The 27,652-nt window shown below is 44.7% G+C and overlaps 1 protein-coding gene across 4 annotated transcripts in view; it reads right to left on the reverse strand.

Moving 5' to 3' along the window:
* DCP2 (decapping mRNA 2) overlaps positions 1-20,907 on the reverse strand; it is a 157,198-nt gene extending 136,291 nt beyond the window's left edge. The window contains exons 1-4 of one of the 4 annotated variants that reach the window (XM_077462275.1): positions 20,677-20,907; positions 7,132-7,283; positions 2,050-2,177; positions 1,945-1,968 (exon numbers count right to left, since the gene is read on the reverse strand). In XM_077462275.1, the coding sequence (XP_077318401.1) occupies positions 1,945-1,968; positions 2,050-2,177; positions 7,132-7,283; positions 20,677-20,729 (357 nt within the window). In that variant the 5' untranslated portion in view covers positions 20,730-20,907. The remainder of the gene's footprint in view (positions 1-1,944; positions 1,969-2,049; positions 2,178-7,131; positions 7,284-20,676) is intronic. The other 3 variants (XM_077462273.1, XM_077462276.1, XM_077462274.1) reach the window with 3 other exon arrangements.
* Positions 20,908-27,652: the final 6,745 nt, after the last annotated feature.

Here is a 27,652-nt window from a genome sequence, read left to right on the forward strand (position 1 = left end):
CGTCCCTCTACTGCAAAACGTAGCAGTAGAGGCTAAAGCTAAAAAGTCTCCCCTCTGGAGTGAGATTACTACTGAGCGGACAGACTCCATCCAAAAGGACTGTATCAAAAGATACTTGTTCAGGGATCTTAGGTCCAAAATGAGCCTTGTGTCCCCGTTTGGTTTCTGAACCGTAAATAGGTTTGTGTAAAACCCTGCGCCCCTTTCGGATACCGGAATCACTATAATCACTCCATGATGCACTGGATGATGGACTAAAGCAATACGTTTCTTTTTGGAGGATCTGAGGGAAGGCTGGATCTTAGAAACCTCTGAGGGGACACCCCCAATAACTCCAGCTTGTAACTGCGAGATATATATTGAGGTGACCCACACGTCCTGAATTGTTTTTTTCCCCAAATGTCCGCAAAGTGCAGCAGCCTTCCCCCCACCCGATGGAGTGGGGGCATCCCCTCTGGCCCTAGCTCCCTGCTGGTGGTCGGAACGGCCCTGACATTGAGACATTTGAGGAAGCAGTCCCTGAGTTTTTAAACAAGGGACATTTGGTGCTTTTCTTCACAGGAAGTAGAGAAGTCTTCCCTCCGTAAATCCTTTGAATATATTTGATCACCAAATAAACATTCCCCATGAAATGGGAAACCAGCCAATAACTTTTTACAAGGAAGCTCAGCTGACCAGTTCTTAAGCCATAAAAGTCTGCACATATGTACAGACAAGAGCGCTAGACAAGAAACCTGCTGTATTGAAACCTTTAAAGCATCAACAGCAAAACACAGCACTCGAGGAATATCTGTCTAACTTTCAGGCAGATCATCCTCCTGGTTAGGCCTATCAGGCCGTTTAACCCGATCCTTTACAAACTGGCAAATACCAATTGCTGCAACAGCTGGCTAAATAGCTGAACTGGCCAAGGAAAAGGAAGCTTTTAATAATTCAACTTTTCTCATCAACAGGGTCTTTCAAGCCATGTGTGTTATCTACCGGACAAGTTAAGTTCTTGTTTAAGGAAGAGACTCTGCTGCATCTACGGCTGGCATGCTCCATTTTTTAACTAACTTTTCATCCATGGGATATAAAAGGGAAAACCTTTTAGGAGGCAAAAAAGTCCTGTCACGATGTTCCCAATCAGCATACACTGCCTGTTCCAACAGGGGGTGCAGCGGGAAAGTCTGTGCTACCTGAAAAGATCTCAGAGATCCCAAAGAGGACCAGTGGGGCTCAGTCGCCTCTGCCAGAGGCAACTTAAAGGCAGAATGAACCATTTTAGTCAGGATCAAAAACCTCTGCGACTGAGAGGAAGACGCTGAGTGGATATCTTATTGTCCAGATTGCTCGGAAGAAGACTCATGTGCCGGTGCCCATGTGCCGCCACTGAATCCTGAGCTTTGAGCTCTTCCCCATCCTCAACCCACGAGGAGACTCCAGGGAGGGATCTGTATCACGCTTTCTGCCACCTTGCGGGATGGAGGCAAACATGCTGGCAGTCCTGTGCTCTAACCCGGCCAGGGACCCCCGGAAGACAAGGTGCAAAACAAGCTGCACAGTGGAGGTAAGTATGATATGTTTGTTATTTAAAAAAAAATGAAAATTAGCCTTTACAATCGCTTTAAAGCTATAATACCTAGTAGTTATCGACATTGTGTCTAGGAGGGGGTATGAACGCTGAGGCATGGTGTGTCACACTGAGGAAGTGTCGGTCACTCCGCAGGCAGGATCCAGTTAAGACTCACATGGACCTGCTGGGCATGATGTACGGCAATGCTGCCTGACTCTGTGGTCTTGTGGGGGGGGGGGGGATAAACAGTTGCTTGCAAAGTAGTGGAAACGGGTATTGTATTACAAATTAGGCAAGGCCTGAAGGCTTAACCTGTGTCCATTTGTAGGGTAATAACTTGGACTACTTTTTTCTCCAATTTATAATAAGGTTGTTGAAAATTTACTTACACGGGTCCATAATCTAGTCCATCTCTAGACATAAAAAAAAAAAAAAAAAGTTTTTAAAAAAAAAATAAGAATTATAATATCCTGGCTTATAAATAAATCACTTACATTTTCAAGGGTCTCATCAAGAATAATGGCACCATAGGTAGGCACTCCCATTTTGTACTCCTTCCATTCATCCAAGACCCTCTGAACATCTTCACCATTGGGGAGTAAAAACGGGCAATGCTGAAATAGTACACTTGTTGTAAAGGAAGAAAAACATTTACCATAAATATCTTCAGGTACAGATATAATCCCAATGGGTACACAGGGTTTCAGAACTCCTTCAGGCAGAAGGTACACATGAGATCTGGGATCACAAGAAATTAGGTTATTAGATAATAAATTTGGGCACATTCCTATACAAGTTGGTATAGGAACAGAGAAGCTACCTGGGACGCCACAGGGACTTCAGGATGCTTTTGTACCTCCGAAAAGCAGTTCTGATGCAAATGATGCACATTCACACCAGTCACACACTAAAAATGTCTGGTGTACAGAACTGGTGCCTTGCATTATACAATGCAAGTCACCATTTCATGTTTTCCTCTTAACTTTCTTGACAGTGTTAAAAGCGTACCTATTCAGGTCTCTGCACAGTGATGACTTCTGAATTAACAGAACGGAAAAAAATGCAGGTCACCACAGTATGTGTGAACAAGCTCTAAATCAGGAATGATTTCAGGTGATTTTGGACAGCTCAACCAGTCACACTTCAGATTTAATTTATCCCCACTATTAGACACACCAATAAGCTCTGGTTTTCAGATGCTGTTGAGTGCATGTCACATATCCACTATTAAATGAAACTCCAGACAAAAATTATTTTTTTAATAGGGGGGGAAGGTTAAGACAATTTTAAGGTTTTATTTCTGTTTGTGCCCCCTGTTGGTGAGATCAAGACTCATTACTTGTCATGGTGACCACTGCTCCTGGACAGAAAGTGACAACTGCCAAAGCTGGAACTTCAATTCACTTGGGGGAACTTTCTGCTTTTTCTGTTGCAGGACTTTGAAGCTTCAACTCAACCCAAATGAAAAATGATGGTCTATATTTTACTTAAAAGAGACCGTTACTTTTCATGGCATCTGTGTAAAGTCCACCCCAACCACCCTATACTAACTTCAACGCTCTTCCTGCTGCTGTCTTTACTCCTTTGCTATTTCTACTGTGAAAAGCAGCACTGACTTGTTTATAACATCCTCTGCTTACATGTCAGTCTGCTTAGGAGTACTTTGGGTCCATTTAACACTGCCATTTCTCCCAGCCCTGAGAACAGGTGGATGTCTTCTCCTGGGAGATCCCCATCTTTGTGGTGAGCTGCAGAATACAGGCCATTTAGGCTCAAGTAATAACTGTCCACACTACCACTACCTTTACAATGACTGCCACTGAAAATACCTGGTGCTTCTGGGAGCAGGTGACCTAGTCCTATGATACATGATAGAGAGGGTGACACCATCTAAACTCCAACACCAGACAACATGGGGTATTCTATTAGCAGCTAGAAAAGCAGATAGAATTACAAGGGAGCAATAGAGATTATAAGATGGTCAGCGAGTGCGCAGTTTGTCCTGAATAAAGCACGTCTCTGAGGCTAGCTTAAATAAACCTTAGGCTGCAGTTTCATGGACATTTTGCCATGCTGCAAATCCCAGTGGCAAAAAAAAAAAAAAAAAATATAGGATTTTTGTACTCCCCGTAAAATTATTTTCTCTGTAATTCACTGACTGACACAGCTCCTCTCTTAGCCATTTGGGTTGTTACGCCACCTTTAGGAGAAGACTAGGCATAACAGGTTATGAAAAACAAAGAACTTTTAGTTCCACCCAAGGAGCGGTCCCTTAGGCAACAACCCCCCAGCCTGCCATGCAGCCCTCAGTATGTCAACAAGCAGTATAACGTAAAGAAAATTAGGAGGGGCGGGTGCTGTGTCAGTCGGTGAATTACAGAGAAAAGGATTTTACAGCGAGTACAAAAATCCTATTTTCTCATATATTCACCGACTGACACAGCTCCTCTTAGCCATTAGGACGTCCCCAAGCAGTGCTAAAACGAGGGGTGGGAAAACAGCATAAAAACTTAACCATGGTAAGTGGGAACTAGTATAACTTTACCCACAAAAACGACAATGTGTGGAAAAAACCACCACAAAACAGAGTGCTCCTCAACAAAGAGGCACCACCCTCAAGCCACACCAAAACTGCAGTAACAAATGCAACAGTGCATTAACTTAAAAGATACTGCGTTTTTACCCCAAAAAATAAATAAAAATAAAAATAAAAAATAAAAAGGAAAAAAGGAAAAATTGCATATGCAATTGCAACTATACAGCCGCCTGAAAAACAGGCATCAGCCAATGCACTGACATCTACCTTGTAGAATTTCGTAATGGTGTGAATAGACGACCAGGTCACCGCTTTACACACTTGAGCGACAGATGCTTGAAGTTGGAAGACCCAAGACAATCCAATTGCCCTTATGGAGTGGGCCATGACCAGAAAGGTGACGAGACCACCAAGCCTTTCTTTGGACTAGCCACCGAAACAAACAGGGAGTCTGACTTCTGGAAGGGAGCCATAGCAGACAAATACACCCTCAGAGCCCAAACCAGGTCCAGGGAATGGAGGGCCACCTCCTTAGGATGTGTCGGCTTAGGGCACAGAGATGGTAACACAATGTCCTCATTGATGTGAAACGCCAAGATCACTCTCGGCAGAAAAGAAGGTTGCAGACGCAACACCGCCTTATCTTTGTGGATAACCAGATAGGGCAACTTGCAGGACAAGGCCGCCAGTTCCGAAACCCTCCTGGCCGATGTGTTGGCCACTAGAAAGACCACTTTCTGGGAAAGAGAGGGATCCCTCTGATATTTTCAAATGGCATTTTTTGCAGCGCCACTAACACCAGATTCAGATCCTGCGGAGGTAATGGTGGACGCACCCGAGGAACAACATGCCGGACCCCTTGGACAAAAGTACTCGCTAGAGAGTGAGATGCCAGGGGTCACTGAAAAAGACAGCCAAAGCTGATATTTGTGCTTTAATGGTGCTCAAGGCCAATTTCTGGTCTACTCCTTGCTGAAGAAACAGCAGGATCCTGGATGTAGAAAAGGAGCATGGATGCCATCCTTTCTCCTCACACATGGAGATGTAAGCCTTCCAGGTATGATGATATATCTTCGGGGAAGATTTCCCTACTCTTAGCATAGTTGGGATCACCGAGTCTGACAGACCCCGGTTCCTCAACACCTGGCTCTCAAAAGCCATGCCGTTGAAGGCAGCGATGGTAAAGCAGGATGGAGAATCGGACCTTGAGGCAGAAGGTCTTCTCGTAACGGCAGTAGCCAGGGGGCGTCTGCCACCAGGTGCACCAGTTCTGCATACCAGGGACACTGGGGCCAATCAGAATTACTGGAATCCCCTCGGCCTCCATTCTGTGAAGCAGACGTGGTAACAGTTTGAGAGGAGGAAAGGCATAAATCAGCTGGTAGCAACCCCACGGAGTCACCAGAGCGTTTGACGCGTCTGCCCATGGATCTCTTGTCCTGGACAAAAATCTCGGCACCTTCCGGTTGAGCCAGACGGAACCGGATGGGGACTCATCCTCACTGTCCGATCGGTCCTGGTCAGCATCATCTGAAATGACAGAACAGGGGTCACCAGCGCCTCAGCAGTGCCGAGTCTGCGTCAGAGCTCTTCCCCAGAGGACGGAGGGGCAGGGGCCTCTTTTTAGCACCTTTGCGTCGCCTCCATCTTGGCAACAAACTAAATGAGGACCGCAGACAAACTGTCCAGGGGCACTGCACATTCTGCAGGCGAACCGGTTGCAATTGCCTGGATTTCGGGGGAAGAAACACCAGTTTCTGAAGCCATGCTGACCTTACCCTGTCTGCCACCTGTTGGGGCCTTAGGACAGTGATGGTACCACCCCCCTAACTGCTGCTGGCTGAGGGGCTCTTTCCCGCAGAACTCACCACCCTGACTGGTTCTGTGCTGTCCAGCAAGTAGTGCCTATGTTCTGTCAGCTCCCAGGTGCAGAAGAAATCACACCCACATCCAGACTGCTGCTTATGGCGCTGAAAGCGATCTACAATGTGCCCAGGCTCAAAGAAAATGACTGCCAAGCGTCCAGTATAAGGACATAAAGCACAGAGAACATAGCCGCCGGACTACAGGAAAGCATTCTGCTCCTAGAGACTGCTCAAAAAACATGCTCAGGTTTCAAGAAAATGGCCACGAGCATCATGTATAAAAGACAAAAGACAGGGAAAATGGCCGCCAAGCTACAGGAGAGCATGCTGTTCCATGCCCTCACCTAAGATGGCCGCTGAACACTGAATATTTTGAGGGACAGTGACAGAAAATGCGGTGGACATCGCTGCAGGGATCAGACACAGCCTCAGACACCCCCAGGGAGAGAAAAACCATCAGGGCACAGCCAGCCAGCGCAGCCCGCCCCCCAGGTGAGAGTAAATCACAGGATCTTTCATCTTGCCCAAAAAGCAAAGCTTCTGCAGAAAAGAAAAAAAAAAAAAAACACGGACCAATGGGCCTGCAGGGTTCCTAGGTCCTCCTCTTTCACTAGGCAAAATAAAACTGAGGGCTGCATGGCAGGCTGGGGGGTTGTTACCTAAGGGACCGCCCCTTGGTCAGAACTAAAAGTTCTGTGTTTTTCATAACATGTTATGCCTAGTCTTCTCCTAAAAGGTGGTGTAACAACCCAATGGCTAAGAGAGGAGCTGTGGCAGGTGAATATAAGAGAAAATAGATTTGCGTTGCTGGGATTGACAGCAGTGGGCGCCATGCCCACTCACTGCAATAAGAGGCTGTCAGCAACCACAGCTATTCGTGCCTGTTCGCACAGCCCGCAATCACTTTGTGTGGGTCCAGCCACGATCAAAGGTGAACAGACCCAAAGAGCTGCCGCCGCTACCACACTGCAATCTGTATGCAGCCATCAATACCAGTGTCAGAAATCAGCAGATTCCTGCGGCTGCGATTCACAGTGTGGCAAAAATGGCTGTGCGAATACAACCTTAATTAACAGGTACTCACATACACAATATACTGCAAGTGCTCATTTATAAATTATATGAAAGGATGTCTCTATATTCCTTTTCTCAGGAAAGGAAGAACAAAAGGATATCTGCTTTAGCAAAGTCTCTTATCCCACACTGAGGCAAGCCTGGAAAATTCTGCATGCAGAAGTCCAAATAAAACCAGTGGGCCAGTTCAATTTGAAAGCACACTCTGATTGCATTGTCTCTCTCTTCACTGGGAATGTGTAAAATAAATCGGCTGTGGAGGAAAAAAAAAAAAAATATATATATATATATATGAATACCGGTGAACAAAATCGACAGAAAATAAACAACCAAACAAAACAGGAATAATACAATGTCACACTATGTATGTGTTATTTGTAGATGGCTTACCACGGGCCAGGTAGCATACATCCAAGGGTTCTATTTTTAGCAATAGATAAAAATTTCCTTTACAGATATTTAGAGACCCTATTTCCAAAGAAGAGCTATTATTTATGTATTACAGGTATTTTATATAGTAGAAAACAGTTTTACACTGCACTTTATATATTATACAATCACATCAGTTCCTACCCACAAAGAGCTTACAATCCAAGTTATCTCTCTTATACACACTGTACATGTACAGATACTAGGGCCAATTTGGTTTGGAACCAATTAACTTACCAGACTGTCTTTGGAATGTGGTAGGTAACCAGAGTACTCATAGAAAACCCACGCAAGCAGAGAGCCCATGCAAACCTCATGCAGATAGTGTGCTGGCTGGGACTCCAACTAAGGACCCAGCAGATGTGTGCCGACTATCAAGCAACTGTGCTGTTGCAACTTTTCAGCCTATAAGAAATGGCAGTGCCTTGAAAAAGTACTCATACCCCTTTACATTTTCCACATTTTGCCATATTACAACCAAAAACGTAAATGTATTTTATTGGGTATTTTTGCTGCCATAACCGAGATATCCATCTTTACAGGAGGCGGTCGTGTTTACGATAATGGTGGTCTCTGCGGCGGGTTCGCCGCGAGATCACTGTTATCGATGGCGGGAGAGGTGCCATCCCCCCTCTCGCTGCTCTCCCGCCACTTACCGGAGCCATTGGTATCGGTGGAGGTGATCGGGTCCTGCACACTGCTGGGTATGGAGACGAGTGAGGCTAAGATGGCCCCCACACGTCTGTATACCATAGGAGGGCGGAAGCAACGTCAAAACGTCACTTCTGCCCATACCTCTTAAAGAAACATTTTTTCAATGTAATTTTTTCAAATGACGTTTTTTTTTTTTGCATTTAAGTTCAAATATGAGATCTGAGGACTTTTTGACCCAGATCTCATATTTAAGAGGACCCGTCATGGTGTGGTAGTCAAACCGCACGTGAGGTATCGCCGCAATCGGTTCAATAATTCTAACCGTAGACCTCCTCTGTAACGCAAAACATGCAACCTGTAGAATATTTTAAATGTCGCTTATGGATATTTTTGAGGGTAAAGGTTTGACGCCATTCCACGAGCGGGCACAGTTTTGAAGCATGACATGTTGGGTATCGATTTACTCGGTGTAATATTATCTTTCACAATATAAAACAAAAATGGGCTAATTTTACTGTTGTCTTTTTTCAAAAAAAAGTGCGCTTGTAAGACCACTGCGCATATACGGTGTGAAAAAAAGTATTGCAATGATCGCCATTTTATTCTCTAGGGTGTTAGAAAAAAAAACAATATATAATGTTTGGGGGTTCTAAGTAATTTTCTAGCAAAAAAAAAAAAAAAATAGTATTTTTTGTACCGTTGTGCTTTTTAAGGACATTTTCCCGCACAATATTTATTAAGTAATTTTTAACGAAGATATTTTTAAGATACAGAATCAATTTGACACAGTCTATACATGTGAAACTTATTCACGGAGACGAGTGATCATACAAAATATTTACATTTATTGGTTGACAAAAGACAAATATTTACATGAAATATTAAAATACAGATTGCATTACTTGATCATTTTGACAATTAATGGAAACACCCTCAAACTGGGCGTAGTAGTACCTTGGACACAATTATCACTTCTCGGTAGAATCAATAACCTTTTGATTATTGACAATTAAACAGAATGTCTGTATTTCACACGTCCAACCGTTACTATACTGCAGGTAAGTAAGTGGTTAACAATGTGAAATAAATTAGACATTAGTTTGTCAATAAAATTGGCATCTATACAAAAAGAAATTTATAATGAAAAATTTAATTTAGAGAAAAATCTAAAAGGCGGTTATTGATTCGGGAGAAATATTTTCAATAATAGAATATTCAAAAAAAAAAAAATCAATATTTAAGATATTTTTACCCATTCCGATTGGCTACTAGTGTGGATTGTTGGTTACCAGGAATTTTAAGATGACTGCCGTGGCTTTCAACCTAGATTCTCTTACAGAGGAATTACTTTGTGTGACCTCTGAGTTCCAAGGAGCAGGGATCTTCGTGAATGTAAAAATATGTATTCATGCATGGTGCATGAGTGTCAGTTGTCTGGGAGTCTTCCAGTGTCCCTTCTCAGGGGGGGTCCCTAAGCTTCCCCCTGAGCTCTTTCCCCCAGCTCTCCTCCTTTGACCATCTTTTTAGTTTCTTAAATATCCTCTTAAACAAAAAGATCATAAAATGATACTAAGTTCTGCCCAGAGGGTATGTTTCCCTTTCCTATTGGCAGGCAGACTTAATGATCACCTTTCCCAGTAGTCTCGTGATTTTAAGGTAATAGCACCTTCAACTACCAGGTGTCTCACATGTTTGGTGTTTTATCTCTTTAACCCCTTCCCGCCGAGCGTACGCAGATCTGCGTACTCGGCTTTCGGGGGGTATACCGGGATGATGCCCGCACCTGCAGGCATCATCCCGGTACCGTTTTCTTCAGCAGGCGATCGGCTTTCCAGCCATAACAACCGATGCAGCTAAAAGCCGCTCGGCTGTTATGCCGGAGGAGCGGGAGGGGACGTCCCCCCTCCCGCTGCTGTTACCGGTGCTCCCGTTCCCGATTCCATGTGTGATGCCTCCGGCCGCTGGGGAGGAACTGTAACGAAGCCGTAAATCGGCTTCGTTCCAGTCTCCTCATAGTAAACACGGAAGCGATGTCATGACGTCACTTCCCGTTTACTCGGCTGCCAATGGCGCCGGTTTTAAAAAAAATACGGTATTCAGAATCGCCGTTTTCGGCGATCTGAATACATTGAAGTGTAAAGGAGGGGTGGGGGGGGTCTTTTAGACCCCCGATCCCTCCATAAAGAGTACCTGTCACCACCCATTACTGTCACAAGGGATGTTTACATTCCTTGTAACAGCAATAAAAGTGATCAATTTTTATTTATTTTTTTTAAACAATTTAGTCATTTTAAAATAAAAAAATATAAATTTTTAAAGCGCCCGCCGTCCCCGCAAGCTCGCGAAGCAAAGAAAACGCATACGGAAGTCGCGCCCGCGTATGTAAACGGTGTTCAAATCACACATGTGAGGTATCGCCGCGATCGTCAGAGCGAGAGCAATAATTCTAGCACTAGACCTCCTCTACTAACCTGGTAACCGTAAAAAAAATTTGAAGTGTCGCCTATTGAGATTTTTAGGTACCGTACTTTGTCGTCAATCCACAAGTGCGTGCGATTATAAAGTGTGACATGTTTGGTATCTATTTACTCGGCGTAACATTATCTTTCACATTATGCAAAAAAAGGGATAATTTTACTACTTTTTTTTTTTTTTTTTAAATTCATGAAAGGGTCCCTTTTCCCAAAAAGTTGCGTTTAAAACACCGCTGCACAAATACCGTGTGACATAAAATATTGCAACAATCGCCGTTTTATTCTCTAGAGTCTCTGCTAAAAAAATATATATGTTTGGGGGTTCCAAGTAATTTTCTAGCAAAAAATATGAATTTTAACTTGTAAACACCAAATGCCAAAAATAGGCTTAGTCATGAAAGGGTTAAGTTAATATTTTTATTTCTATAATATGCGTTCTTTTTTTATATATGTTCTAACGAAGATATCTCGAGTGTTCAGGAATAATAGTATAATATAAAATACGCTTAACATAATTATTGATTAATCACTTGCATAAAATGGTGATATATATGAATATCAATGTATATCTATTAATCTTTAGTCCATTTAGAAAGGACACAGGTTAGATATATATCAAACAATATCACATACATTATCATCTATATGGATACATGTATAATTCGGGTATCCAATCAATATTGGTTTATCTAAACATAGGTTAAATTCTTATACATTCATATCATGATCATATGTTTGTCTTAATACTTTGATGGTGACAAAAGCCCCATACACACTATCAGATTATCTGCTGAGTTTTTCCTTCAGATTTACCAAAACCATGTAGTAGAAGGGCCTGCCTGATTGCATACACATTGAAACTCCTAAGGTTTGTCCTCATATTATATGGTTTTGGTAAATCTGAAGGAAAAACTCAGCAGATACTCTGATAGTGTGTATGGGGCTTTACACACAATTTTTAATTTGTACTATAGTAAAATATCATATCCCTGCTTCTAATATACGTATATTCATGATGTAAAAATATACACAATTTTCAATGTTTCCTTGCAGCGTCTCAAATGAACTTTGAACATTCAGGACACAATCCCATTGTTTACTTTTCTAATAGAGGCGTCTTATTTGCCCTTTTGGGGTAGACCTCCACTTCGTATCTTAGTCATTGTCTCATTGACATCTGAGTCCATATTGAGGTTGACTTTAGGATATCTGTTTACTCTGATACAATAGGTTTATTTATTTAAGTCTTCCTTGAATTAAAAGTTATTGTGGCTTCAGTCTGAGTCAGCTTGAGACTTTTGTTTGTCGCAGCCCAGCTTTTCAACAGGTCATATAAATTGGTCACCTAATTCTGATGGGAGGGGAAGTTGTCCTTTGATATTGCTGATTTAAATGTTACCAGACTAAAACAAAAATAACAAAATATGATATTTTGAGGTATATGTTATGACAGTACCGTAAAATCCTTTCTATGTAATTCACCGACCGACACAGCTCCTCTCTTAGCCATTGGGTTGTTAGCCTTATCACTAGGAGATACTAGGCATTAGTTGTAACACATCACTCAGAACTCTTAGTTCCGCCCAGGGGGTGGTCCCCTGGGTAACAACCCTCCCGTCTGCCAGACAGACCTCAGTATGTCAACAAGCAGTATAACATAAAAGATAAAAAGGAGGGGCGGGCGCTGTGTCGGTCGGAGAATTACAGAGAAAAGGATTTTACGGTGAGTACAAAAAAAAAATCCTATTTTCTCATATTCACCGACCGACACAGCTCCTCTCTTAGCCATTTGGATGTCCCCAGGCAGTGCCAAACGAGGGGTGGGAAAACAGCATAAAAACTTAACCATAGCAAGTGGGAACTAGTTTAACTTTACCCACAAAAATGACAGTGTGTGGAAATAACCACCACAAAACAGAGTGCTCCTCAACAGAGAGGCAACACCCTCAAGCCACACCAAAACTGCGGTAACAAATGCAACAGTGCATTAACTTAAAAAGGTACTGCGTTTTTACAAAAAAAATAAAAAATAAAATAAAAATAAAGAAAAAAAAATGAAAAATTGCATATGCAATTGAAAATATACAGCCTCCTGCAAAACTTTGCGGCCAAAACATGGCACTGACATCTATCTTGTAGAATTTCGTAAAGGTGTGAACAGACGACCAGGTCGCCGCTTTACACACTTGACATAACAGCATAAAAACTTCATCCACCACGGCAAGTGGGAACTAGTGAAACTTTACCCAAAAAAAACCAACAGCGCGTGGAAAAACCACCACAAAAAACAGGGTATCCTCAACAGGAGTGATTACCCGAAACAGTGCATTAACATAACAGTACTGTGTTTTTATCGAAAAACCCAGGAAAAACAGAAATATAAATTGCATATTCAATTGCAACTATATAGCCGCCTGCAAAACTTTGCGGCCAAAACAGTAGAACTTGGTAAACACGTGGACAGACGACCAGGTCTCCGCTTTACACACTTGGTGTCGGGAAGCCCAAGACGTTCCGACTGCCCTTGTGGAGTGGGCTGTGACATGAAAGGGGGGCACCTGCCCCTTCAAGGCATAGGCTTGCACCACAATCTGTCTGATTCACCTGGAAATGGTGGCCGACAAGACCGTCATGCCTTTCTTTGGATCAGCCACCGAAACAAACAGCGAGTGACTTCCGAAAGGGAGCCGTGGCAGACAAATGCACCTTCAGAGCCCGAACCACATCCAGAGCGTGAAGAGCCACCACCTTAGGGTGTTTCGGCTTAGGACACAGATGGTAAAACAATGTCCTCATTTATATGAAAAACCAAGACCACTTTTGATAGAAAAGTCGGTTGCGGACGCAACACCACCTTATCCTTGGGGATAACCAGATGGGGCGACTTGCAAGACAAGGCCGCCAGTTCCGAAACCCTCCGGGCCGATGTGATGGCCACTAGAAAGACCACTTTCTGGGAAAGAGTCAACAGGGGAATCTCCCTAGAGGTCGACCGATATATCGGCCGGCCGATATTTGCCGTTTTTTAAATAATCGGCATCGGCCGATTGTGCTGATAAAAAGCCGATTCTACAGCGGGACTTTGAAATGACTTCTGTAAGAAGTCAGTGTGAGTTGCGAGTCGTCATAGCAACACTTTCCTCTTCTCTGGGCAGACTGCCAAGAAAAGAACTAAATGATACAATGTTTACACTTGAATGAATGAAGTCATCTCAGTGTGTAGAAGTTCTCCGTTTAACCATTTAAAGACTAAATCTTTTCTGACACTTGTTGCTTACAAGTAAAAATCCTGTATTTTCTGCCAGAAAATCACTTAGACCCCCCAAAAATTATATATATTTTTTAGCAGAGATCCTAGGGAATAAAATAGCGGTTGTTGCAATATTTTATGTCACACGGCATTTGCACAGAGGTCTTTCAAATGCATTTTTTTGGGAAAAAAATACACCATTTAAAAAATAAAAATAAAATGAAAACAGTAAAGTTAGCCCATTTTTTTTTTTTTTGTCTACCCGTTTTTATTTAATATATAGGTTTTTTTTTTTTTTTAATCTAGATCATACATACAAGTAAACTGATTGGAGGTTTGTTTTGTTTAATAAATGTTTAAGTGTAAGAAATGTTCTGTATCACTTATGAAGACTGCTTTCACACTGGAGCGGGCAGGCGTTGATGGTAAAACGCAAGTTTTAGCGGCTCTTTACCATCATTTTAGCGGTGCTATTTGGCTGCTAGTGGGGCACATATAACCCAGCTAGCGGCCAAGGAAGAGGTTAAATGCCCCCATGAAGCACCGCTGCCAAATCGCATGGCATGCGCTTCGGCAGTGGTGCCCATTCATATCAATGGGCAGGAGTGGTGGAGGAGCGGTATACAGGACTTGCAGGACTTTTTTTTTAAGATCCTGCCAGCGCATCCCCTCAGTGTGAAAGCACTCCGTCTTTCACACAGACTGCAGGGGAGCCATTTTGCAGGCACTTTACAGGCGCTATGTTTATCCCAAAAGCGCCTTAAAAAACGCCCCAGTGGGAAAGGTGTGTTAGATCAAGGGGGATTAAAAATAAATAAAATAAAATCGGCCTAACATATCGGCCCAAAAAAAAATCGGCATCATATAATCGGCTATCGGCCGCCATGATTTCTAAATATCGGCATCGGCCAGAGAAAAACCCATATCGGTCGACCTCTAAATCTCCCTGATATTTTCAGGGAGAAGCGCCAATATCACCAGGTTCAAATCCCAAGGGGGAAACGGTGGACGCATCGGAGGGACTACATGTCGTACCCCCTGAACAAAGGTACTCACTAAGGAGTGAGATGCCAGGGGTCACTGAAAAAAATAAATAAATAAATAAAAAGAAGGACAGCCAAGGCTGAAATGTGCCCTTTAATGGTGCTTAATGCCAATTTCTGGTCTACTTCTTGCTGAAGAAACAACAGGATTCTGGATATAGAAGAGGAGCACAGATGTCATCTCTTTCTCCTCGCACATGGAGATGTAGGCCTTCCAGGTACGATGGTATATCTTCCAGAAGAAAATTTTCGTGCTCTTAACATAGTTGGGATCACTGAGTCTGACAGACACCGGCTCCTCAACACCTGGCTCTCAATAGCCATGCCGTTAAAGCCAGCGATGGTAAAGCAGGATGGAGAATCGGACCTTGAGACAGAAGGTCCTCTCGCAACGGCAGTTGCCAGGGAGCGTCAGCCACCAGATGCACCAGGTCTGCGTACCAGAGACGCTGAGGCCAATCTGTGCCAACCAGTATCACTGGGATCCCCTCGGCTTCCACTCTGCGAAGCAGACGTGGTAACAGTTTTAGTGGAGGAAATGCATAGATCAGCTGGTACTGATCCAACAAAGCCACCAGCACGTCTGACACGTCTGCCCACGGATTTCTTGTCCTGGACACGAATCTTGGCACCTTCCAATTGAGACATGAGGCCAGCAGATCCACGTCTGGTGTGCCCCACTTCAGGCACAGTAACCCGAATATCTCTGGATGCAATGCCCATTCTCCTGGGTCCAGCATCTGTTGACTCAGATAGTCCGCCTGCCAGTTCTCCACTCCCGGGATGTAAATGGCCGACAGGGCTGGTACATGTCGCTCTGCCCACCGAAGTATGTGAGCAACCTCCCATGCAGCAGCTGAGCTTCTTGTTCCCTCTTGGTGATTGACATATGCCACCGTAGTGGCGTTGTCTGACTGCATCCTGATTGGACGCCCTTGCAGTCTCATTGACCATGTGGTGAGGCACAGCCTGATCACTCTCAATTCGAGCAGATTAATTGGCAACTTGGATTCTTCCGTCGGCCAGAGGCCCTGAGCTGACTGAACCCCCATCACTCCACCCCAGCCGGATAGATTGGCATCCATTGTGATCACTGTCCATCTCAGAGGTAGGAATGATTTTCTTGACTGAATCACCGGGGACCTCAACCACCAGATCAGTGAGTCTCTGATCTAATCCTAGGTACTCCAGACACTGGGTCGGTACGATCACCGACTTCTTTAGGTTCAACAGCCACAAAAATTCTTGCAGGGTCTGCATGGTGATCACCACATCCTCCAATTCTGAGGCAGAAGATGCCCTCAGGAGATCGTCTAGGTATCCCACAATCGTGATCCCACGTTGCCGTAGCAATGCCAAAACTGGAGCCAATACCTTGGTAAAGACTCGGGGGGGGGGGGCTGATGCCAGACCAAAAAAGGAACAGCTACAAACTGGTAGTGGGTTTCCCTGACTGCAAACCGCAGAATTTTTTTATGCCAAAGGCATATGGGTATGTGCAGGTACGCATCCTGGATGTCTAAGGATGCCAGGGAGTCCCCTTGATGGAGTGCAGCGACCACTGAGCGAACTGATTCCATTCTGAACCTCTACACTTTTACAAAGTGATTGAGGGCTTTTAGGTCCAAGATTGGACATACCCCTTCCTTCTTGGGAACCACAAACAGATTTAAGTAGAATCCCTGGAAGCATTCCGATTTTGGAACCGATACAATCATCCCAGGATTCTGCAGGTCCCTTACTGCCCCCAAGAGGGCCTCCCGGCGAGACGGGGATATGGGTATGCTGGAGGGAAAGAATCTGTTTGGCGGCCAAGAGAGAAACTATCTTGTAGCCTGTGGAAATCAGATCGCAGACCCATTGGTTGGATAACCGGGAGGACCACCGGGCTGCAAACTCCCGAAGGCGACCCCCCACCCGAGACATGAGTGGGGGAAAACCTTCATGCGGTAGCACTTTTATTCACAGGCTTGGTAGGCTTGCGGTTCCAGGGACGTTTTTGACCGTCCGTGATCGTCCTGCCGAGCTGGGGACGTTTTGTCGAAGCTCCGGGCGGACGAAAACGAGAGTTAGACTTACCGGTAACTCTGTTTCTAGGAGTCGTCCAGGACAGCACTAGAGAGATAGGCTCCACCTCCAGAGGCAGGAAACACAAACCAGATCTTTAAAGGGCGGTCTCTGTCCCTTCCCCTTCAGTCTTGTAAACGAGAACTTCCCCGGAAACGGCTTCTGTAACGACAAAAACACTTGTCCAGCATTATAACAGCATATAGGGAGGGAATCCATGCTGTCCTGGACGACTCCTAGAAACAGAGTTACCGGTAAGTCTAACTCTCGTTTTCTCTAGTCGTCTGTCCAGGACAGCACTAGAGAGGATCAACGAGAACTTACCAGATTAGGGGGGGACTACCGCTTGAAGGACCTTTCTCCCAAACGCCTGGTCTTGCGCTGAGATAAGGTCCAATCTGTAATGCTTCATAAACGTCGAGTAGCTTGACCAAGTTGCTGCTCGACAAATTTGTTCTGGTGTTGCTCCAGCTCGCTCTGCCCATGAGGTCGATAACGCCCGTGTGGAGTGAGCCATGGGGGAAAAAGGACATTCCATTTTCATTCCTTTGTAGGCTTCTACAATAGCTTGTTTGATCCACCTTGCAATTGTATTTTTTGAAGCTTGTGACCCCAATTTTTTACCCGCATGTAAAGCAAATAATGCATCTGATTTTCTAATGTTTTTTGACATCTCCAGATATTGTAAGACACAGGCTCTCACATCCAGTTGGCTGAACTCTACCTCCTTAGGATTAGCGGGAGACCCACAGAACGAAGGCAAAACCATTTCCTGTGTTCTGTGGAATTTTGTCACTACTTTGGGTAAAAACCCAGGGTCCGTGCGCAACACCAGCCTATCCTCAAAAACTTGTAAAAACTGCTCTTTCACCGAAAGTGCCTGAAGCTCGCTAATGCGTCTGGCTGTGGAAATAGCCACTAGGAACACCGTTTTAAGCGTGATCCATCTCAAGGAAGGTTCTTCTTCCAGAGACTTTTTTACCCATCCCTGTAACACAATTGACAGGTCCCATTTGGGTAAAATTTTGAAAGGAACAGGTTTAATCCTGGTTAACCCCTTAAAAAACCAGCTAACTAGCGGGTCTATCGCCAGAGGTTGATCCAAAAAAACAGACAGGGCCGAAATTTGTACCTTTAAGGTACTAATGGCCAGTCCCTTATCCACACCGTCTTGTAAAAATTCCAAGACTGTCGGGATACTTATAGACACCTTTTTAGTGTCCAACCATGAACAAAAAACTTTCCAGTACTTAACATAAATTGCTTGAGCACATGGCAAGCAGGAAACAGGAAGCTAAACACAATGAATACACAATGGTTGATCAGCACCGGCGGCTTACGGTGCACAGGTTAATATAGGGTTCCCTGATAGGGCCTGGGGTGGAGCCGCGCTTAGAGGAGAGGTTATAAAAACCACCAGGTGGAAGTGGCTGGCCTCTAGTCAGAACACATGAGGGGAGGTAAGCAAACAGAGGAAGATCACTGCATAACCATGACACACAGGACCCAGGACACCGCTAGCCAGCCCCCTCCATCCCAGGTGAGAGCCCACAGAGATCGCCCTGTATATGCACACATACACCGCTCAGCAGCCACATGCAGCATCCCCCCGGGGGGGAGGGGGGAGAGGTGAGGAACCCCCGAATCGACCTCCCAGGGAATGCCCAGCTGCTCAGCCCCACCGAGGCAGGGAGAGCTGTACTTACCAGTCTTGAAGAGCTGGGAGACATTCCATTGTAGAACCACTTACTGATCAGTACAGGGTGGCTGCTGGCCTAGGCCCACTGTGACGCAGACATCAGTAGCCCGGTCATATGTGAGCCCAGGAGCATAAAAGCTCACCGACCACCTCTGGAACTGAGGTTTTGTTGTGGCCTGCCGAGCACGTAGCTGCAGCCTGCACACGCTCGATGGCCGGACTGAGGAGACAACAAGGATAAGGGTATCCAGCCTGTCACCCAGCCGACTGTTGATAGCAAATCACAGGATCATTCATCTTGTGCAAAAAGCCAAGCTTCTGCATAAAAAAGCATGGACCGATGTGCCCGCAGGGTTCCTAGGTCCTTCTTCACTAGGCAAAATAAAACTGAGGTCTGTCTGGCAGACGGGAGGGTTCTTACCCAAGGGACCACCCCCCTGGGCGGAACTAAGAGTTCTGAGTGTTGTGTTACAACTAACTCCTAGTATCTCCTAGTGAGAAGGCCAACAACCCAATGGCTAAGAGAGGAGCTGTGTCGGTTGGTGAATATAAGAGAAAAACAGTTTTAAACATGTAAACACAGAGTCTGAAAAAGAGGCCTGGTCCTTAAGTGCTTAAAATTAGATTTTTGGCGGCACAAAAACACAATAAACTAACCAATTTTTTTGCTAATAGCCGAGGTTGCACCAAGTAAAGAGATATCCAACATGTCAAACCTTAAAACTGGTCAGTACTCCATTTTCTATAGGTGACGCTTTAAAAGCCACTTATAGGTCATCAGTTTAGCGTTACGAAGGAGGTCTGGTGCTAGAATTAGTGCTTTCATCTGGCATGCGAGAAGATGTTACATGCTTATCGCAATCCACGTTTTCAGATGTGGGCGCTCCACCGTGTGCGTTTAGGTTTGTGCGTGCGTATATGTGGAAAACTCCATATTTTTGGGGGGGGGGGGTGATTGGATACCGCGGGAGCCAATCGGCGGGTCTGGCGGCCCCCATGTCCACCGATCGTTTGAGGCAGACAGAATAGCAAACCAATCAATATACATTTATTGCCATTTTTTGCATCAAAAACATGTAGCAGAATAAATATTGGCCTAAACTGAAGAAGTAGTTGGATGTTTTATGCGCTAATCACAAGCAGTAAAGCATTTCCCAATCGGTGGCTGCACAGATCGGGAAACATCTCTCTGCCTGTGATTAGCACTGCGCAGGGTAAGCTTCCAGATGAGCTCGGGCATGTGGAGCTGCGAACACGCCTGAGCCCATCCTTACTGACCACAGTTTCAGGGCTCAGCAGCCATGATAAACCGTGGTCAGTTTACAGGGGGGAGGGCAGAAACAGGCAGGATCAGCCAGGTTTTTTTTTTTTTTTTCACAGCTTAGAGAGGAGCAGTTTAAACAGTACAAGCACTGTGCTGTTTAATCTGCTATAAGGAAACAGGATTTTTTTTTTTTTTTAAGGGCAACAACCATTTTAATGCCGACATGTCGCTTACATATCAATTCTCCTGTCTAATCTGTCAGATTTCAGATAGGCAGTAAAAATGCACTGCGCTGTTATCAATTAAAAAAAAAAACTAAATATGAGTATAACCTGAAAGATTATCACAAAAGGTGGACGGTCAGCAGGGGGGTTGGTCCTGCGCTCGCTTGAAGAGCTCCAGGCACCGCCTAGATCTGACACTTCTAGAAGTGTCGGACAGCCCTGCCCCCCTCTGGCCACTGTGGTTCATCCTGATCCCTACAGCACTCCTCCTGTGTCCTGTAGTGACAAAGAAGTGCTCAGGAGAATGCATGGCACTCAGCAGGGGAATACATTATCTGACACACCCGGAAGTGTCTGGCCTGGGGCTGTTCAGATGAGAACAGGGTCCACAGAAATGTGTATATATAACAGGCTGACAGGGCGAGTTTTCACGCCTCTGATAACACATATAAGCCCACTTATTAAGCAGAACTACAACTGCCAGTAGGCAAGCAATGCTGAGTCTTGAAGTGCCCCCATACAAGCCCTCCAGCCTCAGTTACCTGCACAGGTCGTCCAGGACCCCCTCGGGAACCTCCACACGCTTGTTCTCCATGTTGAACACAGGCACATCCCGGAGACAGAGCGACCCCGGAGCCTGAGAGCCGCAGACACCGCACGGAGGAGGAGCCGGAGGAAGAAGCGAAACAACAACAATAACACCAAGCCTCCTCCACTATCCCTCTCCTTGCGTCACCTCCGCCGCCAGCCCTCCACAGGACGTAGTCATTCGGCGGGATCTCCCTCCGCCAATCAGCGCGAGGAAAGCTGAACCGGAAGGCGAGCGGGGAAATCTGTAGCCAATCGTAGCACAGCATCCAGGAAACCGCCTGGCTACCCTTGGCAACAAGGAAGAAGATCATTTGGAAGGCATAGATGGCAATATTAGGCAAATTGTGCCGATGATGTGTCCTGTGATCACAGCGTATCACACAGCATCATCAGGTGGCATGTGGCCATACATTTGTCTCATGTCAGCATCACAGTGTGCATATAGATGGTGCTAGAAGAGCTCTGACCCCCTGAAGAAGGTTGACAGGGACTCTGCTGATGGGGGCCTGCTATGAAATATCAGACACACACACATATATATATATATATATATATATATATATATATATTAGACCCCATGTGGCTACCTTGCAACTTCTGCACAGTTATTGTAGGGCCCCTGCAGACTGTAGTCTTTACTTTGGTGCTTACTCTGGCTAATAAGGAAAACTATTCTTTAGACTCACTTCTAGTAGTTAAATGGTTAGGTTTATTTCTTGCACGTTATATTATTTTACCTATGTGAAGCACCCTCCTAAGCTCGGAGAAGGCTGCAAGGTACATTTATTTAGCTCCACTCTAAGCAGAGGAGGGGTTCATTACTTAGGACTGTTCGGTGTCTCCCAGACTGCTGTTCTGCTACTTCTGTTGTGGAAATTTCATAAGCTGTATTCTAATGTATAGTCATAACAGTGTCCCAATGTTAGCACTCCTGCAGGACACTCTAAAGAGCTGACTGGGGCAGACTGACGCTGGTTGAGATCCGTTAGGTAGTGGAAAACAATGTATAATAAGGAATCCTATCAGCAGAGTTGTAGTCATCGTTCATTGGTTTTGTATGGTTTGCATCATTGAAAGCATTTAGTCAGTTTGCACACATCACTGCTAGTCTATTTGACTTCTGTGTATTTGTTCCTATTATAAATAATTGAAACACGTGGCGCTAAACCAAGTGACTATTACACCACTAAATATTATACTACAAAGTGCATCAAATATAGCTCAAAAAAATTGTATACATAAAAAAAAAACCATGATTAAATCAAGTGAATGACAAAACATGTCGGGCGTGGCTACTAGGTAACTGAGAGTGAGAGGAACCATCAGACGGCTCACGTCTATCTTCACCAAGGTGCTGGCGAGGCCAAGGAGCGGTGAGAGATTTAAAGAGTGTGTCTCGCATACCCTGGGTCCGCTAAAAATCACCAATGCTTTGGCAATCAGCTGTGTTAAAGTATGCTGTGGCTTGTCTTATTTGGCGTGGTTACAAGTTTTTAAATGTGAGTGTAACTTAAGAGGATCTTCTTATGTGTGATTAAAAGTTTTTTTACGGTATCACACTATGGGAGCCTTTCCTTTTTTCTATTTCATGAGAGCACTGTCTATGAAAGTGTCAATTGGGTCAGCTTTTCTCCCGCTGAAGTAAAGGATTGTATGCCTGTCATCCACATCCCTGCAAAAAGGGTTTGGAAAGCGCTTTTCTGCTAAACACGTTGAGTGTGAGGCTGATTTAGTCGGTGAGTTAATTCACATAAGGGGGAGAGGAATCACATTTCACAGCAGTGTGATGAAGGAAAGGTGCTTTGAGAGAGAAAAAAACACTGATCAATATTGCTTGTTAGGCCGCGTACACACGCGCGGACTGTTCGCCCAACTTTGTCCGTCCAACAGTTTCGGCAAACAGTCCGCTCAAACTTAGCATGGACGGACATGGCCACACACGACGGACGAACAGTTTGCTGAAACCGTGCGCGATGACGTGAACGGCACGTACGACGGGACGAAAAATACGACGTCCTATACACTGCATTATAGCTTTCGGCGTGAAAATCCTTTCTGAGCATGCGCGCAACTTTGTTTGACGAACAAGCCTACACACGAGCGGACTGTTCGCTGAAACAAGGTTTCAGCGGACAGTTTTACGGAATTTCCGAAAAACCTTGTCCGTCAAACTGTCCACTGAAACTGTCCGCTGAAAGCCCACACACGAGCGGACTGTCCGCCCAAACACTGTTCAGCGGACAAAGTTGGACGAACAGTCCGCCCGTGTGTACGCGGCCTTAAAGTGAAATATGTTTTGGAGACTCAGACTTTTTCAACATTGTATGAACACTGCATATGCTCTGCAATACTCCCTGAGAAGTGTTTAAATGTATAGTGTGAACTACCACTTATTCACTGGGTTATTTATTTTTATTTAATGTTTATTTACTATTAATATTTTTTTTATTTATGTATACAATTTTTTTTGAGCTATATTTATTTGATGCACTTTGTAGTATAATATTTAGTGGTGTAATAGTCACTTGGTTTAGCGCCACATGTTTCAATTATTTATAATAGGAACAAATACACCGAAATTACATGTTATTTTAAGTGGCTGCGTAGTGGGGAAGGAATCTTTTGCTGGAAGCGCAGTGGTAAATACACAGGTGAAAGGGCATTAGTGAGTGTATTATTGATTTGCATAGTCTATTTGACTATATATATGTCTGTGATTGGTTCTTTTGAAAGAATACAAATGTCTGATTGGCTGTCTGTGAAGACACCACCTTCTTTTATATTGTATTGTATTGTATTGTATTGAATCCTTTAGCTGTATTTAACTAACCCTGTTGGAAGGGTTTCTGTATTGTCGCATCCTGTGTTGTCAAATCCTTATATGGTCATTCACATCCTGTGTTGTTCATTTCCTATGAGGTCACAATCTGTGTAGTAGGCTATTGGCTGTTGGAGCCAATGCCTCCCCTTTGTAATTTCTTTTGTTGTTGGAAATAAAAGCAAGGGAGACTGCTAAGAAAGGCAGCCATGCTGAGATGAGGACGTAAGAATGTGGTAATGTCTATTTACTGGGAAATGGGGAACCAGAGGGGAGACATGGAATGATAGGTAAGGTACATTATATCATTAAGATGGAAATGGGTGCTTATTAGCACAAGAGATATGGCTGTGTGCTCTGCGTACAGCCAAATTGCTACCACACTTCCCCCTGTCTTGTAGAGCCTTCAGAAAGTAATAGTCTGCATATTTTTGGGGCTCTGGCCAATCCCTGGGCCCAGAAGGTGCAGGGAAAGTTCATAAATATTCTGAGCCCTATCAGCAGAGAGTACAGATCCAGGATCAGAGCTGAACACTTTTTCGTTTTTATCTACATACATGCATGTGGCATAAAGGTACACTCGTATAAGAAAAAAATGGAAAAATGCACCTTCAAAGGCTACCAATTTAACAAATATATACATTTATTGGACATAATATATCAGTATTGTGTCAGTGGTAAACAGGGAAACCCCCCACCCACTCGGGGTGTGTCCCTAAAATCACACAGGTCACACCTGACCCCACCTTCCTCCCAGAACCCCCCCCCCATCCAAATGCCCTGGGCCACCCCTCCCCCAATGGTACCCTCCCTAACCTTTCTACCCAAGCTACAACCTAGCCCTCCCTCACAAAAGATGAGGTCCTGTCTGTATAGGCTACTGCCTGTGTGAAATAAGCCTATGCGAAATGCATAGGCAGATGGGTATACCCCTCCCCCCCCTCCCAGTCTACAGTCTATTGTATATCAGTGATGCCGGTACAGCCGGTTAAAGGAACTCTATGAGGGCGTCTGTCAGGGCTGGGCTCAGCCCTTCTTGAGCTGGCCACTCAGCTGTCGGCTAATTGCCAGCTCCTATCTCTCCACAGTGACTCACCTGTTGATGATATCCTGCTTGTCAGTCCTGCCTACTTAAGCCGTCCATCCCAGATGATCTCTGCAATTGCCTTGATCACATCTCTAGAGACGCGCGCCTGGTTTCCTGTTACTTGCTTGGCTGACATTTCTTCTGGGTCCAGATCCTGCTTGATGTTCTACTACGCTCATCTCTGGCTCCCTGACATTTTGGCTTGTCTGGTCTATCCGTTCCTGAACTCTGGCTATGTTTAGACTACATTTACTCTGCTTACCTTTTTTTATTATTATTAAACAAGTGAGATTTAACTGTACTTCTGTCTCAGTCTGATTCATGGTTTCTGACAGCGTCTAGATATTACTGAGAAACGAAAGACTCCAAAGCTTGTAACATCCAACCTACAGCATAGCTGAGTGGATGCCTTGGAGAATCCTTAGCTGAAGCTGATAGTCCACATCATCAAGGAATGAATGTTGCATCTATACTGGACTATTCACCTAAAGCCATCTAGATCGATTGGACTGGTGAGTGGATCATTTTCATGCATATTATTGCAGTTCCTTTAATTGAGTGAACATTACTTGGTGGCCAACTATATTTTCTTAACACGGAGTGGAGATTATCATTGCTGCATACTGTTGTAGAGAGGAGATGGACATTACACTTATCAGATATATCACACAGCGATAGACTGGCTCTCACTCTCTGCATGATTATATCTCAGGACATGTTCAGCTTAGTTGCTTATTCCAGCCAGGGTATTTTATATGAGCTATTTCAGCAGTTCTATGCAATGACAGATATTACCTAGGTGGACATACACATACAGACAGCCGACTGACTGCAGATCTTAGCTACCACAGTCTCCCTAATCACTGTTAAATCGTATGAAAATATATGTCACCATATTTATTTCACTTTAATTATTCTTTTTGCACAGCTTATTTCCTTGTAAATTTCCTATTATTGTGTGTGTCTCACATTATAAGTTGCAGCATCTTCTACACATTTATCATAGAGTGATATTACAGACAGCGCAGTACTTCACTTTTTCACAGTTTCAGTAATAAAGTTTGCTTCAATGTTGCAAGAAACAGGGGGGAGGCTTGAGATCCAGATATGGCCCTTAGTCTCTCGGCAAAGAGGGGCCAGGAGAGGCGTCAACATCCTGGTGGTGGCGGCTGCTTCTGCGACCACAGCATTGGGGCATCTGTGTCCAGGGTTGGGGGAGTCTGGTAGCTGGAAAGTTTGCCATCTCTCTGGTTCCCCACTCCAGTCTGGAAAGTCTACTTTAGGTAGCCGCACGGTTGAGAGGAAGAGAGTGAGGTCATCTCTGGTGCGCTGTGTGGCCGAACGGCCATCTTTGGTAGCCTGTAAGTAGAAGAGGAAGCCCCAGCGATATGTAAGGCCTGCTTTTTGGAGGGCCACTAACACAGGTTTTAGGGCCTGACACTGCATAAGAGTGCGTTTAGAGATGTCTTGAACAAAATAGGATTTTTGTACTCACCGTAAAATCCTTTTCTCTGTAATTCACCGACTGACACAGCTCCTCTCTTAGCCAAGGGGCGGTCCCTTAGGTAACAACCCCCCAGCCTGCCATGCAGCCCTCAGTACGTCAACAAGCAGTATAACGTAAAGAAAATTAGGGTGGGGCGGATGCTTTGTCAGTCGGTGAATTAAAGAGAAAAGAATTTTACATTGAGTACAAAAATCCTATTTTCTCTTATATTCACTCACTGACACAGCTCCTCTCTTAGCCATTGGGACGTCCCCAAGCAGTGCCAAAACGAGGGGTGGGAAAACAGCATTCACCATGGCAAGTGGGAACTAGTATAACTTTACCCACAAAAATGACAGTGGAAAAATACCACCACAAAACAGAGTGCTTCTCAACAGAGAGGCACCACCCTCAAACCGCACCAAAACTGCGGTAACAAATGCAACAGGCATTAACTTAAAGGTACTGCGTTTTTACCCAAAAAAACAGGAAAAATGGAAAAATTCCATATGCAATTGCAACTATACAGCCGCCTGGAAAACTTTGCGGCCAAAACAGGCATCAGCCGATGCACTGACATCTACCTTGTAGAATTTCGTAAATGTGTGAACAGACGACCAGGTCGCCGCTTTACACACTTGAGCGTCAGACGCTTAATGTCAGAAGGCCCCTGCCCCTTCAAGGCGTAGGCTTGTACTACATCCTGTCTGATCCACCTAGAAATGGTGGCCTTTCTTTGGACCAGCCACGGAAACGAACAGGGATTCTGAATTCCGGAAGGGAGCCATAGCAGACAAATACACCCTCAGAGCCCGAACCACGTCCAGGGAATGGAGGGCCACCTCCATAGGCTGTGTCAGCTTAGGATACAAAGATGGTAACACAATGTCCTCATTGATGTGAAACGCCGAGACCACTTTCAGCAGAAAAGAAGGTTGCGGACACAACACCGCCTTATCCTTGTGGATAACCAAATAGGACGACTTGCTGGACAAGGCCACCAGTTCCGAAACCCTCCTGGCCAATGTGATGGCCACTAGAAAGATCACTTTCTGCGAAAGAGTCAACAGAGGGATCTCTCTGATATTTTCAAATGGCAGTTTTTGCAGCGCCGACAACACCAGATTCAGATCCCACAGAGGTAACGGTGGACGCACCGGAGGAACATGCCGGACCCCTTGGACAAAAGTACTCACTAGAGAGTGAGATGCCAGGGGTCGCTGAAAAAAGACAGCCAAAGCTGATATTTGTCCTTTAATAGTGCTCAAGGCCAATTTCTGGTCTACTCCATGCTGAAGAAACAGGAGGATCCTGGATATAGAAAAGGAGCGCAGATGCCATCCTTTCTCCTCACACATGGAGATGTAAGCCTTCCAGGTACAATGATATATATTCCGAGAAGAAGATTTCCACACTCTCAGCAGGATGACGAGTTCGACAGACCTCGGTTCCTCAACACCTGGCTCTTAATAGCCATGCCGTTAAAGCCAGCGATGGTAAAGCAGGATGGAGAGTCAGACCTTGAGACAGAAGGTC

This window comes from Lithobates pipiens, unplaced genomic scaffold (assembly GCF_037356315.1).
Source record: "Lithobates pipiens isolate NorthernLeopardFrog02 unplaced genomic scaffold, aLitPip1_a1.2 Scaffold_3, whole genome shotgun sequence".
Lineage (NCBI taxonomy): Eukaryota > Metazoa > Chordata > Amphibia > Anura > Ranidae > Lithobates > Lithobates pipiens.